This window comes from Cololabis saira, chromosome 16 (genome assembly GCF_033807715.1).
Source record: "Cololabis saira isolate AMF1-May2022 chromosome 16, fColSai1.1, whole genome shotgun sequence".
Taxonomy (NCBI): domain Eukaryota; kingdom Metazoa; phylum Chordata; class Actinopteri; order Beloniformes; family Belonidae; genus Cololabis; species Cololabis saira.
In genome coordinates, this window is record NC_084602.1 from 14,892,956 (window position 1) to 14,909,119 (window position 16,164).

The following is a 16,164-nucleotide window of genomic DNA, read 5'->3' on the forward strand; positions in this document are numbered from 1 at the left end:
TGTGTTTATGTTGTCAGTGGAGAATCTGCTGCGGAGCTTTTCAGCATGTTTTAAACACTGCACCGCTGTAGTCTTGCTGTGGGAAACAGGGGCTCGCCACACTGCCCCAGTAGAGATAATAGGCAATTATAGCAGATGTAGTACAGGTTATGGCTGTCAGAAAAATCGGCCTGCAGGGACCGCAACAGCAGGAAGTTGTGTATGCGTGTGTGTGTCTGTGTGTAATGTCTTTGTTTTCAGGAATAATTAAAAAAAACACGTGGAGCGCCAGATTTTTTTCCCATTAAATGAGACTTGGAAGAATATAATTACTGTGTTAATTCTTACAACCTGTTAAATCTTCTTTGTATATGTACTTTAAACTGTTGGAATAATACATGCATATCTATACTTTTATCTCCATGCACATTTTTTTAATTGTTCCTATGACTGAGAAAGAATTGTCTTAAAGGTTTTTACAGACACTAAGTAAAAAGAACAAAAAAAACAGAAAAGGGCAATGGAAATAGATCTGTGTGGAGTAATAGGACAACAGTAAATTTCCTAAATTTGGCCAAGAAACTATTTTAAAGCATCCTGTTTCGTTTTCCATATTTGAGATTTAACAGCGTTTTTTTTTTTTTTTTTTTTGTGGTCAAAGCATCTTGTTTGTCTTTTGGTTCCAGCAGATCTCAATCTTTGCTCTAATGGATGGCGTGAACATTTTTTTCTCTTGTAAATTTTTTAATTTGGCTTAAATTTAACTGCAGTGTGTGAAAATCTGGCCAGTTTATGGAGGTGCTGCAAGTATCAGTAAAACCCAGGCCTGTTTTATAGGCTTGCTGCTTCAACACTTTAGTTATTCCGCTGTAATTATTTATGTTGATTCGGTACCGGGTGTAAAAAAGGTGAAGCTGACCATGAACTCCATCAAACTTGCCATCATTTCTGCCACTAAAGAGAAGCAGCAAATTAAGTTTTATGGCTAAAGTAGCCTTTATTGTAATCATAGGCACACCTCAGTGGCTAAATTGTTTGAAGTTATCAGGAGAGACTGTGGGCGTGTTTCCATTAGTGGGGGTTTGGTTTCAGGAGCCTAGACTGTTGGTGCGGGTCTCCATGGCGAGCATCGCTTTGCAGCAAGAATTTTCAGGAACTTCTACAGGAGTGTCAAAGACGTGATGAACTAAAGGACAGAGAAGCTGAGATTGTCCCTGTTTCACTTCCAGCCCCCTGGGTTTTACCCCGGACCCCTGCTGATGGAAACATACCTGTCAGCTCTGTTAACGGTCTTGTCCAGTCCAGTTGACTTTGTGAAAAATACAGGACTGTCTCAGAAAATTAGAATATTGTGATTTTCTGTAATGCAATTACAAAAACAAAAATATCATACATTCTGGATTCATTACAAATCAACTGAAATATTGCAAGCCTTTTATTATTTTAATATTGCTGATCATGGCTTACAGCTTAAGAAAACTCAATTATCCTATCTAAAAAAAATTGAATATTCTGGGAATCTTAATCTTAAACTGTAAGCCATGCAGAATGTATGACATTTTTGTTTTTTTAATTGCATTACAGAAAATAAAGAACTTTGTCACAATATTCTAATTTTCCGAGACAGTCATGTGTTTATATGAAACTGTGAAATGGACCTGCGACTCCTCCCACTTACAGCAATTTCCACTGGTACAGAACATACCAGACCAAGTGGCGTTTTATATTTCTGTGTGCAAATGTTTTTACAGTCTGCCAGTTGTTCAGTGACAACACTACAATAATTCATTTTTATTGATACAAAATTTAAGGGAAAAGGTTGTATATACTTCTGCCTGGCTCTAAAAAGGCGGTGTGTGTTCCTGAAGCTTTATGACTATTTCACAAGCAGCTTGGGTGGAGTATGAAGGTAGTTTCACCCTGCTTAACCAGACTGACAAGGGCTGTAAGAAAACACATAACTACTGCTTTGGGAAGGGAATGTGCTTTCAAGTAAAGGGATGAGAAAACGTGACTCAAGAGGAATGATTTGAGTTGTCTCAAACTAAAGTATTTGAAGCTTAACCCGAAGTTGATTTTTTTAAATAGTGAAATTGTGATGTTTTTACTCTTGTCAAGTTAGAAGAGGAGAAACTCCAGCATATTGTTTTGACTAAGCTGCAAAGTGTGGCACAGGTGCATAATTTCAATCTAGATGAGACGTGAGTTAGGACGGACTCTATCAAACTCTGCAGAGTACTTCCTGAAATGCAGTATGTATAGTGCTTGTCATCAGTCCTCCTGCTTCTTTGAGGATGTTGCTGCAGTATTTATACAGGAACCAGTAGGGTTAGTTCTTGATTTTTGTTTTCGTTTCATTTTCATGTGGACTCTGTGCTTTTGAGCACCGTCTTGCACCGCTGACCTCGCTGCAGTCAAGTTTAACAGAATCCTCCTCTCGTCTGCCCTGCGTTTACCTGCACCGTTGCTGCCACTGGACGGTCTCTGCACCGGAGCAGAACTCACTTTACTTTTGTCAGGACCATCAGTATTTCTGTCGGACAGGAATGAGCTACCCTGAAACTTTAATCGACACAGAACGGTCCTGGGAGAGTCCATTAGCCAGATTTCACGGAGCACTGATTGGATCCGTTACCGGTCCGTTCTGCTCTCACCCCTCCGTGTGCGGTCCCTCCCGCCTGCACTCACCCAATCAAATATGCCATCACTGCCGGGCTTATGACCCACACTGGTTGCCATAGCAACCCCGGCCTGCCTCCTGGAGAACATGTCATGCATGTTAAGTGGCTCTCAGATGCTCGGTTGTTGTCTCTGCTTTACACTCACACTTGAGTAGACACACACATGTTGGTATGTATAGAGGTGCATTAATTGCCCATGCTGAATCTAAATTCAAATTTTGGCCAGTTTGGCTTCAAATAACTATCATTAATGACAGTCAGAATAGTGTTTCAGAGTTTCGGTCATTTGTTTTCTCTACTTTTTGGGGACTTTTTTTTCTGCCTTATTTATTTATTGTACATTACATTAAAACTACAATAGAATGCATTATTTCTTTCTTCTGTTTAACTTTGATTCATGTGATTGTCAGCTGTTGTGCTTCTGCTGTAAACCCACCGAACAGACCGTGAGTGTCGCCAGCCATTACTTTTATTTGCTCAAAATACCAGTAACACCCTTATTACCAATGTGATGGTCATGCACTAAAACAGTGTTCCTCTGTGTGCTTGAAGAGTTTACTCTTTGTTCAAGAGTTTGCTGTGTTTTTTTTAGTGACGCTAAAAACAAAACACCTAAAAAATTGATAAAACCTAGTTGGCGATGCTGTTACCTGACTAGCTCTCCTTCCATGCAAGTTCAAGAATTAATCCAATTTGCATTAAGACCTATGTGACCCCATTATTTATTTTATATTTTGTAACTTTTTTTTGATAGTGGAGAATAATAAAATATGATTGTTTCGGTTGCCAAAAGGATTCAAGCAGCCCATCCAAGTGTTAACAAGGGCTGGAAACAAATATTAAAACTTGGTTTGGATGCTTCCCTTGATCATACAGTGCAATCACCACTGGCCTTTTCAAGCATACCTCATGGGAGAACAAACGCAGTTGTTCATGCATTTTATTATATCATTATTTTAGCAATACCTTCAAGTGCTGAAGTCATCTCCACTTGTATAAAACAGCTCTCTTGGAGAACACGCTCTGAAGTCGTACAGACTCGGGATGTGTGGATGGGACTGATAGTGTCAAGTATGTGTTTCTCCGTTGTCATACGTTTATCTATTTGTTGTTTTTAAGTTGAATTGAGGGGTTTGTATTTGTGGCTGATTCCAAACCGATTGTTACAAAGTCACTTTATAGTGCTGTCAAAGTGGGCGGCTGGACTTTAATGAGTATTCTGTTTAAGGTGTTTCTGCCAATTATGGAGAATGTATCTTTGACACCTTCTCCTCGGCTGTACTAATTGCCAGTGATATTAGCAAGCTGCCTTTTTCTTTTACTAGACTAGACTTTACTATTCCTGGGTCCCACCAGGCATGGAAGCGTTGCGGTACGGCTGCTAGGCAACCGCGGTGAATCGTGGCCAGGTCGGTGAAAGTGGTCCCACTAGAAGCGTCCAGGAAGCCACTATCTCTTCTGTTATCCTTCCTAGATATATTATAGCAGGAAAGACATGATGATATATGTTTTTCAACAGGCGGATTACCGCATGAATCCTTTGGTTTAACAATTGATCTTGTGAATCCAGCCGAGCAGGAATCGCTCCACTTCTGAAATGTGTCCGATGGGGCATGAGGTCACGCTGAGGTCGGGGCAGAATTGTTGCACAGCCGGACCGCAGCGCCTCCACTGGGATCCTGGCTTTGCATCTCTTCTGTCCTCCTTAAAAGTGTATGTTGCAGTCGCTATGCACATGATGCGGTGACTTTACTGGAAAAAAAACCACCAGCTGAGCAACTGATGGCATCACTAATTATATACATAAATGCAGAACAGTGAGTCCAGATTACAAGACAGTTTTAGGTACATAAGTGTTCTCTGACATGTTCCAGCCCACTTTAACCACAAAAGTCCCCAACAGATATTCATTATGTCCCAAATCTGTAAAACATACTCCATAAAATCAAAATTTCAAAGTAAAACAACATGTCTGTACAAAATAATGGGTTACAGACAGAAGGTCCCATCAAATCCCTTGTACCTGTCAGCGTCTGCTGTTCACCAAAGACTAGACTAAAGCTGGCTTGGTTTCAAATAACTTCAGAGATTTTATTTTTCTATGAGGACAGTATTTCACTGTATTTATATATGAAATAAGTTGAATGTAACTCCAACCTGCTACCTGCTGCACAAGTCTGCTTTTTGGTTGCAAGAATTTAAATTCCCTACTGGAAGTTGTGCCAAAAATAGACCACACGTACCGGTACATACATTTTTTATTCATTAACTGCATTCGTAAATGTCATATTTCAAGGCACTACGATGTGCCTGTTATGTTATTTATTATTCAAGTATATCAGAGCCGGACATTTCTGTGAATCCTTTTCTCAAAAGTTTGTATTTTTCCTTTGACCTGATGCTCACTATGATCACTTTAGGCACATTTTAATAAGTGCGACAGTTTCAATTCAGTAACAGCTTTCAATGCAAAGATTTGCTTTTATGTTTTATAATTTCCAGTCAGTTTTCAGACATTTTAAAGTGGCATTTTCTATCTAAGCTGCGCGACTACACATTATCAACATTTGATTCTCCTGCAAAAGCATGCATCGTTATACGAGTAAGTGCTGCTTTGCCCTGTTGCTATAAAAGCCATTTCTAATGTTCACTGTTCTGTGTTGGCAGTTACAGTTTATTTTCATGTTGTTCTAACATAATTTGTCAGAGGGTTTTACTTTGTTTGGATGCATTTGCACCAGCATGGAAAATCATATCAAACTGAGAAAAACAGAGAAGGTACTAAGTAAGCGCTGGCAGCTTCTGTCCTGCCCTCCGAAAAAATTGAATAGTATTTCTGGAGACTCGCTGCAAATTATTCATAGCCTCCCGTTGAAACATCTACACTTCTGTCTATGTGTGTGTGTATCTGTGTGTCTGCATGTGGGTGTGCAAAATCAAGAGAGCACGTTAAAGTGTCAAGAAAATGAGGAAAGCCAGTGTGCTTTGAGGAATATTAGTTTATTTGTGGGTCGATAATGGGTTAGAAGAGGCTCCCGACACAAACGCACGCACAAATAACACTGGCTTCTGTCTCTTTAGAGAGAAATAATCTGATGATGAAAAGGAAGGAGAAACATGAAAATAAAAGTCAGCAGTTCCGATGTCAACAGTCTGTGAAGTACGTAGCGGTGAGAGTGGTGATTGGGGGGGTTATGGATGAGGCTGTGGTTAAATTACACAATATTTCCTGCCTTGTCTCCGGTAGTAGTAGTAAGTGTCTCCGATTCAGTGGTTTCTCAGTGATTTGTGGTCATTTATTCTTGTCATGACTTAAAAAAAGGTCTCGGAATGTTGTGTTAAATCAGCATCTTTAATATGTTTGGCCCCAGCCCTCGTCAAGAGTTTTAGTGGGATTAATCGGCAAATTAATATCACTCAAGGTAGTAACAGTGAGCCAAGGGAGAATTCATTAATGCCATCGTTGTTTGTCAGTGCCCGATCAATTACAAACATATTTACAGTCATCTGCTCCCTCGCTGTATAACCAGGATAATTTAGGGTTCAACTTTCTCTCCCTCACAGCCTCACAGCTTTTATAGAGTAGAAAACTGCCAAGATGAGGGGATTGATTCCCACGTCCCAAGGACAATAACAGAATTTACAGCTGTAATTGTTTTTGCTTTTTTCTTCCCATAATCGGAACATCATAGCTTTTTATAGCTTTTCCTGGATGCTTGCCCCCCCCCCCTCCCCCCTTTCCTGCTGAGTGTCAGGTTATGCAACTCCATTCTCAGCCTATGTGTGCTAAAAAAGGATCCGGATCTTACAAAGATGTTGGAAAACGGGTGAAAAGCTGCGTCGGCTATTCGTTTAGGTATTTGCTGCGTTTGACCTGTAACGTCTCTCATTTTTCTGCACAGCGCGAGTTTCAAACTCCATCAGAAGCCCGGTCAAATCAAATCCCTCCTAACAACACCCCTCATCCTGTTTGGGTTGTTTTCGTGTGTGTCTCAAAGTTTTAACGTGATATTACTGCAAACATATAAATGTAACAGCATCACAGGCTCTTAACAGTTAACTAACTCCTTGTTCTGATTTGAAATATTTCATTGATGTGGTGCCTGGAGGAGAGCACGGCTGCCCGAGAGCAGCAAGCAAGTCTGTGTGTGTGCGTGTGTGTGTGTGAATATAGTGAAAGGGGGGCTCTCCTGCCAATACTATTCCAACACTAAACACTGTATGGAAGACAGTATTTAAATACACACTCTCTTAGCCTGCCCCCTACTGTTCCCCAGGCCTACTTTTAAACACACATGCATGCACTTTCACACAGTATTGGGGAAAAAAGAGCCTCAAAACCCTTTGTGCACAAACAGAATTGCAGTTGAACTGTGTTGGGTCCTTAATGACACTTAGTCGAAGTTTCCCGGAACATTTTCTGCTGATAAAACCCAATTAAGCAGTTTGGAGATGCGCTGTGGGCAGAGGATTTGTGGAGCATGCTGCCTCTCCTGGTGGAGTGTGGTATTACGCGCCCTTTGCTCTTGGGTTGTTTTTATTAGCATATTAGTAGGTCAATGAGGATTCAGATAATTAGCTGCCAGTTTTTCTAATTAGAATCAACTTCTGTCAGCAGGGAGTGATATTTTATTTTAATTTACTTTATATTATTAAACATGAGATTTCCCTCCAAATACCTTTTTTAACCGTTGGAAATTATTATTATTATTTTTCTTTCCTTTCTTATTTTCACCCCCCAACCTTTTCTTTAAGTCCAACCACAGAGGAGAATAATAGGAGAATCATTTAATCTGTTTTCTCTCTTCATTCCTTTGTTTCCACAAAACCAAAACATGGAAACACAGATCTTTGGTCATCTTACTTTAGTTAACAAAGTTTACTAAATTGATAGACTGCTTTTTTTCCCCCCCTAAGAGGTTTTTGGCATTAGTTGAAATAGTTTGGCAAAACCTCTGTGCAAATCCTCCCCTCTTGACTCAATATTTTGATGTTGTAGTTCTCAAATGCACCAGTTGGTGTCGTCCTCCCTCCATTTCCATCTCAACAGCTTATTTTAACAGAATGACAGATGGAATTGTCTTTCTTGTCATGCAGTGACATTTACAGTAAAGACTATTTGGACACTGGGCCATCAGTCCTAATATAAACTGTCCCAAGTGTATCAATGTTAGAATCATGGGAGCAGTTATTTCTTTAATACTTGTATAATTAAATGTGAATTATGTGACATATTCTCCATTCATATCTGTTGTTTACATGCTTAGCAGTAAACAATGATTGGAGCATCAGTATCATTTATCTGTTATTATCGTGGCATGAAATATAATTATTCTTTCTCCTTGTTTTTCAGGACTTGAGGAGAGTTAAGTTCCGGCAAGTTGAGCTCAATCCGTCCCCCCGGGGCCTCTCCTCCCTGGCCTTCCAGACCTCCCCCTCCCTCAGACCTGCCATCCTGCCATCCTGTGCCTACATCTCCACCTGAGCTGCACTCACTCCTGAAAACACACTTACACAACTTCACAGCTCCACGACTTCTCCACTGGCCACCATGATCACCTCTGAGCTTCCTGTCCTCCAGTAAGTCACACCTCTAGGGGGAAAAAACTAGCTTTATTTGATTTAACATGAATAAATCATTTTAAATGTTTTCATTTGTACATCCAGTGCTCGAGTTGAGGGGGGATGAGGGAGGATGAGGGGGGATGGCATCCCCCCTGAAATAAAAACGGTCAAAATCATCCCCCCTGTAAAACTTCCATCCCTCCTTTCCATCCCTTATGTCATTTCATCAATGAATGTGGTTTTACTGCTATTTCAACATTTAGTCATCACAAGAAAAATAACACCAGAAAAATAACTTATTCTACAATTTTCACCTGTTTCAAGTACATTTTCACTTGAAATAAGTAGAAAAATCTGTCAGTGAGACAAGAATTATCTTCTCATTACAAGCAAAAAAATCTTGTTCAAGTGGCAGATTTTTCTACTTATTTTAAGTGAAATCTACTTGAAACAGGTGAAAATTGTTGTTTTTTCCAGTGCTGAGTCTTGTTTTAAGTGTAATGAGATGTATTTTACTAAAATGAGACATTTTAACTAGAAATAAGACAAATATTCTTGTTAAGATGTTGAGTTTTTGCAATGATCCATTTTACTTATCCTGTGAAGGACAGAGTCATATTGATAAGTTCAGAAAACTGTTTTTTATTTTTGTGTTTTGATGTAATCCAAGTGGATATTTAAAGCGTACAGAAGGCTGCATTTAACTGCTGCTATGTCATTCCTGCAGTATTTCTGCAGGTGTTTTGGTCAGTCCAAATATTTGTGATATATTATATTATTTGTAATCAGCACAAATTATCTGTCCCCATATGATAAAATCCACCATCCCCCCTGATTTTTTTTTTTTTACAACTCGAGTACTGTGTACATCATATTTTTTTTTTAATTATCCATATTTGCAATTACTTGATTTTATTTTCCATATTACATGGTACTAAAAACAACCCTTAAGTCGTTTTTGACTACATAACTAGGAAGAGAAGTAATGAAATTCACTATATTTGTTGTTGAGGAGAACTTTAAAGGCCTAAAATTCAACAGCATTGTATTGCAACATATTAAACATATTTTTAGTACCATGTGGTTTCTACTTAAAAATCAGTTTTTGAATAATTAATTTAAACAGTTTTCTCTTTGATCCAAAAAGCACATGATCTTTGTGTGTCTGTTGATTTCCTTTGTTGTTTCTCTGAGTTGTATGAGGAGTATTATCTCTCATGTGGAATGGGATTAGCTTTGTGGATTAATAAAATGTCTGAATGCTAAAAAAAAATCATGCGTTTTTCCTCCAACAGGGACTCGTCCAACGAGTCCGGGGCTACAGACGCCGTGGGCCTAAGTATGAACATAAGTGAGATTGAAGATCCAGAGGTGAAAGGAAAGAAGAAGAGAGGGAGGCCTGGAAAACAGCCAGCGGTATGAGTCTGTGTAAAACGTTGAGAAAAGGCCCGTTGATAAGTGGACTCTCTCTGTGGAGTGCATGTCTGTTCATGTGTGTGTATGCTCGGCCCTCTCTGTTTGTAAGGATGCTTATGTTTGGTTATTTGGCCGTGGTTGATGGGGGTTTGTTTTCACTCCACAGACGTCCAATAAGAAGCCACGGAAATCACCGACAGACAAGATGCCGAGTGTGGCCAGAGGACGCGGGAAAGCAAACGGCGTGGCTCAACATAACGGAGATGGGGGAGACCCGGTCACGCTGTTTGAAGTGGTCAAACTGGGCAAGAGTGCCATGCAGGTAAGTTTAAAGTAAACATAACTTGATGTACAAGTTTGGAGCAGGAAATGAAACAAAGTAATAACATAAATCTGTTTAAAAAGAAATAGAAGAAATTATTTATAAACAGGTATATGGAAGAGAAAATGGGTTAACGAGGAGTGTGAGAAACAAATAAAATAGGGAAAAATTGTATATTATAATTGCTTAAGGTATGTTTAGATATTTATGTAGTATATATTATCTGTTGAGAGGGATAGTTAAAATTATGTAATATATGTAATATATTTATTGGGTATGTAGCACATATATATTTATAGGGATATTTATGTAGTTTATATAGTGTATATTTATTTGGATGTATATAATAGTTGTATTTTCTAGATATTGATATAATATTTATGTAATATTTATATTGTGTATATAATTATATGGATAATTATGTAATAATAGGCATGTTTACAGAGTATTTATATAGATTATATTTATATGGATATTGTGTAATAATAGCAATAATGTAAATCCATTGTGTTATAAAGGGGTAGGAACTAGGAAAAAGTGTATACTTCTTCCTACTCCTTTTTTTCAAAAATATGTTAATATGAACATGTAAATGTTTATCTTTTTCTTATTATTTCTACTTTCATTTTATATACATGTTCGAAATAAAAATTCATTCTTTCAAAAAAAAAAATCATTCATTCATGTAAAAAAAAATAATTGTATATGAGCCCCGTTCATTTTCTGTAAAGCGAAATTTTCAAGCACCGACCTCCAATACACAGTCCAAAATCAGTGAAGTGTTGCATCTGCACACAAAACCACTCGCAATCTAACATTTAACTGTGCTTTTACTGATTTATTCTTTCATTATTTGTAGTGTTTGAAGTAAGTTTTACAAACTCTGCATATGTGATAAGACAGATACTGATGCAAACCTTTGGTTTACAGTCTGTGGTGGACGAGTGGATCGAGTCTTACAAACAGGACCGAGACTTGGCGCTGCTGGACCTTATCAATTTTTTCATCCAGTGCTCAGGTTGCAAAGGTGAGACGACAAAACCTCCGCTTACTGTTCTGTGAGCACGTCTCCGCTGATGAGAACAGCAAACCTGATCGTTTGTGGCGTTGTTGTGTAACCAGGCACTGTGAGGATTGAAATGTTCAGGAACATGCAGAACGCAGAGATCATCCGTAAGATGACGGAGGAGTTTGATGAGGTAACTGTCTCCTTCCCGTAAGTTAAAAATACTCTCAACCCAATGGTTGCAAGCGTCCAATGATGCATTTGTTTGCTACATGAACAATACTGAATAATCAGAGTAAGATTGATGCCAGGGGGTCACAACCATTTTAAGTTTTAATCGAACCAAATGAACAAATGTGACACAACACGAGTTAGATTACTGTCTAAAGCCAATCAGCTGTGCCAATAAAGTAAATGAATAGTCTGACGCTTCGGCTGTGTGGAGGCTTGAGCCACAATTATCTTGATCGCTGTTTTGTCAACAGGACAGCGGGGATTATCCTCTCACCATGCCAGGACCGATGTGGAAGAAGTTCCGCTACAACTTCTGCGAGTTCATCAGCGTCCTGATCCGCCAGTGTCAGTACAGCATCATCTACGACGAGTACATGATGGACACGGTGATCTCCCTCCTCACCGGACTGTCCGACTCCCAAGTGCGAGCCTTCAGACACACGTCTACATTAGCAGGTATTCTTCAAAGCTGCAAGTTGATCAGCCAAAGAATCTGAAAGGAAGTAAAAATGCACATTTTTTGGTGTTCTTATAATAAAGCAATTGATGAACTTTTACATAATGCAGTAGATAGTGCTTTTTTTTTTTTCCAGTTTCCAGCGTCTAAACTTTTTGTGTGCATTTTTGTCCCTGCAAAGCGATGAAGCTGATGACGGCGCTGGTTAATGTCGCACTAAACCTCAGCATTCACCAGGACAACACCCAGAGACAGTACGAGGCTGAGAGGAACAAGATAGTCGGCAAACGAGCCAATGAAAAGCTGGAGCTGCTGCTACAGAAGAGGAAGGAGGTTGGTGGATATTCATCCATCTATCAGTGTAAACTAGTTTCATGGGTGGTCTCTCTGAAGGCCAGGGAGGAAGACTATGACTTGTTTTCTTCTTTTTATGTTGAGAGACAACAGTACACATCTGTTTGTCCCCTGAGCAGAACAGGTGAAATAATCATTGCTCAAGTTTTGTTACGTTAATTGCTGTAACAGCTTTCCAAAGAATCTTAATGAGTTTAAAACCAAACGATCAGGCCAGATGGTCTGTATTTCCCATTTCTGACTATTATATATTATATATGTAGAAGAATGTTTAAATTGTATTTGTCTGTTTTCAGAGGTGTCAAAAGTATTCACATTCATTACTCAGGTAGAAGTATAGATACTAGAGTTTAAAAATACTCCTGTAGAAGTTGAAGTATCAACTCAAGTTTTTTACTCAAGTAAAAGTATAAAAGTACTGGTTTCAAAACTACTTACGGTAAAATATAAAAGTAAAAGTAATGTAAGGGGGGAAAAGCCATTAAGGACAAAAGCCTTTGAAAATGAATGTATCTTAGTATAATGCAAATATATTAAAGAACCATATATGTGTACTATTGAGCATTAACATGTGTTTCAGAGAGCAGGAGATATGATGACTAGTTGCCTATAAGTATTGTAATGGTGCAAAAAGTCAAACTTCAGAGGCATGTTATCATTTATCCTAACCTTTATTGGAATGTACATCCAAGTTTAGTTGCAGGAATCTGAGGGAACGGATGTAAGAACAAAACTGGACAAGAACATCTGAAACAACCACAACCAAATTCACTCTATCCGGATGGAGCAATTTAACTGGATAGTTTTTTTAAAAAGGCCGAAATGAAATAGAGTAACGAGGCTGTTTTTAAAATGTAAGGAGTAAAAAGTACAGATAATTGCATGAAAATGTAAGGAGTAAAAGTAAAAAGTCGTCTGAAAAATAATTACTCCAGTGAAGTATAGATAACCAAAATTTCTACTTAAGTAAAGTAACGAAATATTTGTACTTTGTTACTTGACACCTCTGTTTGTTTTACAGCTTCAGGAGAACCAAGATGAGATCGAGAACATGATGAACTCCATCTTCAAGGGCATCTTCGTGCATCGCTACAGGTACACTTGGATTAGTGATGCCGCACAAGCTTTAAATGTGTTTCTCAGATGATGATTTTTGTCTGAAGTACAGGACCATGTTGATGGCGGTTGTTGTCTGTTCCTTTTGACTCTTAGGGATGCTATCGCTGAGATCCGAGCCATATGCATAGAGGAGATCGGAGTGTGGATGAAGATGTACAGCGACGCGTTTCTTAATGACAGTTACCTTAAATACGTTGGCTGGACGTTACATGATCGGGTGAGCACAAGTCACAACTCATCTTTTGTGTTAGAATTGTTTTTCCCTCACTTGTTTAACTTGTCTGTCCCTGGTTTGATTGAAGTTGTGACGTTTGCATGGGGGCCCAACAGTAAATCCTGCTGAATCTGTATCATATTTAGTCAGCGATGTTTGTTGAGCTTGAACTCCGACTTCCCCTTTTGCAGCAAGGAGAGGTGCGTCTGAAATGTCTCAAGGCTCTGCAGAACCTCTACACAAACAGAGAACTGTTTCCCAAGCTGGAGCTCTTCACTAACCGCTTCAAGGTAACACCATGATGCATGAAACATGATGGCAATGTTTGGATTATTTTATATATATATATATTTTTCCTTTGTTTTATTGCAGCTGTTTCCATGTTCATTTCTGTCTATTTTGGCAGGACCGAATAGTATCAATGACACTGGATAAGGAGTATGATGTGGCTGTGGAGGCCATCAGACTGGTTACACTCATCCTGCAGTGAGTAGCTTTGATATTTATTAAGCTTTTTTACAACCCTGCTTAAGACGTTTATTCATCTCCATTCAGCTCTCCTTCACAACCATGTATCACAGAGATTAGAAGTCGTTAGAAGCTAATTCTTTTAACATTTGTGTGTCTTTGATGAGCTTGCATCAACCACAGTGGCACTTGTCTATGTCTAGTTTATTCAATTACTAGTTTATTCATTTCCAGAGGTGTCAAAAGTATTCACATTCATTACTCAGGTAGAAGTATAGATACTAGAGTTTAAAAATACTCCTGTAGAAGTTGAAGTATCAACTCAAGTTTTTTACTCAAGTAAAAGTATAAAAGTACTGGTTTCAAAACTATAAAGTGTAAAAGTAAAAGTAATGTAAGGGGGAAAATAGCCATTAAGGACAAAAGCCATTGAAAATGAATGCATCTTAGTATAATGCAAATATATTAAAGAACCATATATGTGTACTATTGAGCATTAACATGTGTTTCAGAGAGCAGGAGATATGATGACTAGTTGCTTATAAGTATTGTAATGGTGCAAAAAGTCAAACTTCAGAGGCATGTTATCATTTATCCTAACCTTTATTGGAATGTACATCCAAGTTTAGTTGCAGGAATCTGAGGGAACGGATGCAAGAACAAAACTGGACAAGAACATCTGAAACAACCAAATTCACTCTATCCAGATGGAGCAATTTAACTGGATAGTTTTTTTTTAAAGGCCAAAATGAAATAGAGTAACGAGGCTGTTTTTAAAATGTAAGGAGTAAAAAGTACAGATAATTGTGTGAAAATGTAAGGAGTAAAAGTAAAAAGTCTACTGCAAAAATTTCTACTTAAGTAAGGTAACAAAGTATTTGTACTTCGTTACTTGACACCTCTGTCCATTTCAAGATGTGTTTGAATGCTTCAGGGGCAGTGAGGACGCCTTGTCCAATGAGGACTGTGAGAACGTCTACCACCTGGTTTACTCGGCTCACCGGCCCGTGGCCGTCGCTGCTGGAGAGTTCCTTCACAGGAAGTGAGTCCAATCTCAACATCCTTTCCCCGTCATTCTTACCTCTTGACTTTATCTAACTTGCAAATGTCTCTGTCAGGTTGTTCAGTCGCCACGACCCACAGGCAGAAGAGGCGCTTGCCAAGCGCAGAGGGAGGAGCAGTCCCAACGGAAACCTCATCCGCATGTTGGTGCTCTTCTTTTTGGAGAGTGAGGTAAACACACACCTTCTACTCACTTTCACACACACGCCTCTATAATCTTATTTACTCATAATTTCCTAAAATAAATGCATGGTCTTGGATTATTTAAAATTATTGGACACTGTAACAGGAAATATCAAATAAAAGAGGTCTAGTGTGACTTGAATTCTTGCCACAAACCCACATGTTGCAGCGTTTTGGATTTTTGTTCTGGCTTTTATTAAATTTCCTCCAAAGACAACAAGTGACAAAGCTATTGTTGTACCCTTCAGTTTAAACTACAAATTTTCATCAGCGGCTGCAGAACGTGCTTGACTCAAATCTCTCTCATGGTGTCCGTCTCGTGTGCAGCTCCACGAGCATGCAGCCTACCTGGTGGACTCGCTGTGGGAAAGTTCTCAGGAGCTGCTGAAAGACTGGGAGTGCATGACCGAGCTCCTGCTGGAGGAGCCCGTCCAGGGAGAAGAACGTAAGACATTTAAACGCTATGCTTGTCCTCTGCAGAAGCGTGTGAACCGCCTCCAGGCTGCTTCACATAAAGTACAACATCTCAGCTAGAAGGGTGGCGATGTAACAGAATCTCGCTCGTCGAAACTCAATCCCCATCCGTCTTTCAGTCCCTGTCTTTGTTCCGACTTGTGTTGTCTCCACAACCGCTTGCTCTAACTCTTTGTCGCCCGTCTCTGCAGTGTTGTCGGACAGACAGGAGAGTGCGCTGATAGAGCTGACGGTGTGCACCCTCCGGCAGGCGGCAGAGGCTCACCCACCTGTCGGCAGAGGCACCGGCAAACGGGTGGGTCACACCTACAACCTCCACGGGCTCTAGAAGAGCAGGGTTTACTTTAAATCTTTAACAAGTCTTAAATATTCATTATTATCTGTCAATACAATTAACATTTTTCAAACATGTTTATTTATGTTCAAATTTAAAAATTATATACAAGATCATCCTTCTTCTTTTCATAATTTCTTTTGTGTTAATATTGATATTCATTCTTGATATTCATTCTTCTTCACAAAGATGATTTTAATTTACCGTTATGTAAACATCAATCTTTTATCACTTACAGAGGCCCCCACTTGTGGAATTCACTCAATAAATCTCTTAAATCATCACCATCCTTGCCA

General features: G+C 39.1%; 1 protein-coding gene across 2 annotated transcripts in view; it reads left to right on the top strand.

The window, feature by feature from the left end:
• Nucleotides 1-16,164, top strand: part of stag1a (STAG1 cohesin complex component a) — a 53,540-nt gene that overhangs the window by 24,786 nt on the left and 12,590 nt on the right. The window contains exons 2-16 of one of the 2 annotated variants that reach the window (XM_061742919.1): nt 8,014-8,240; nt 9,521-9,641; nt 9,808-9,963; nt 10,894-10,990; nt 11,086-11,162; nt 11,455-11,659; nt 11,842-11,993; nt 13,036-13,109; nt 13,227-13,350; nt 13,539-13,637; nt 13,754-13,833; nt 14,750-14,857; nt 14,934-15,048; nt 15,388-15,505; nt 15,726-15,829. In XM_061742919.1, the coding sequence (XP_061598903.1) occupies nt 8,212-8,240; nt 9,521-9,641; nt 9,808-9,963; nt 10,894-10,990; nt 11,086-11,162; nt 11,455-11,659; nt 11,842-11,993; nt 13,036-13,109; nt 13,227-13,350; nt 13,539-13,637; nt 13,754-13,833; nt 14,750-14,857; nt 14,934-15,048; nt 15,388-15,505; nt 15,726-15,829 (1,659 nt within the window). In that variant the 5' untranslated portion in view covers nt 8,014-8,211. Of the gene's footprint in view, nt 1-8,013; nt 8,241-9,520; nt 9,642-9,807; nt 9,964-10,893; nt 10,991-11,085; nt 11,180-11,454; nt 11,660-11,841; nt 11,994-13,035; nt 13,110-13,226; nt 13,351-13,538; nt 13,638-13,753; nt 13,834-14,749; nt 14,858-14,933; nt 15,049-15,387; nt 15,506-15,725; nt 15,830-16,164 lie in introns of those variants that run through there. The other variant, XM_061742920.1, reaches the window with a different exon arrangement.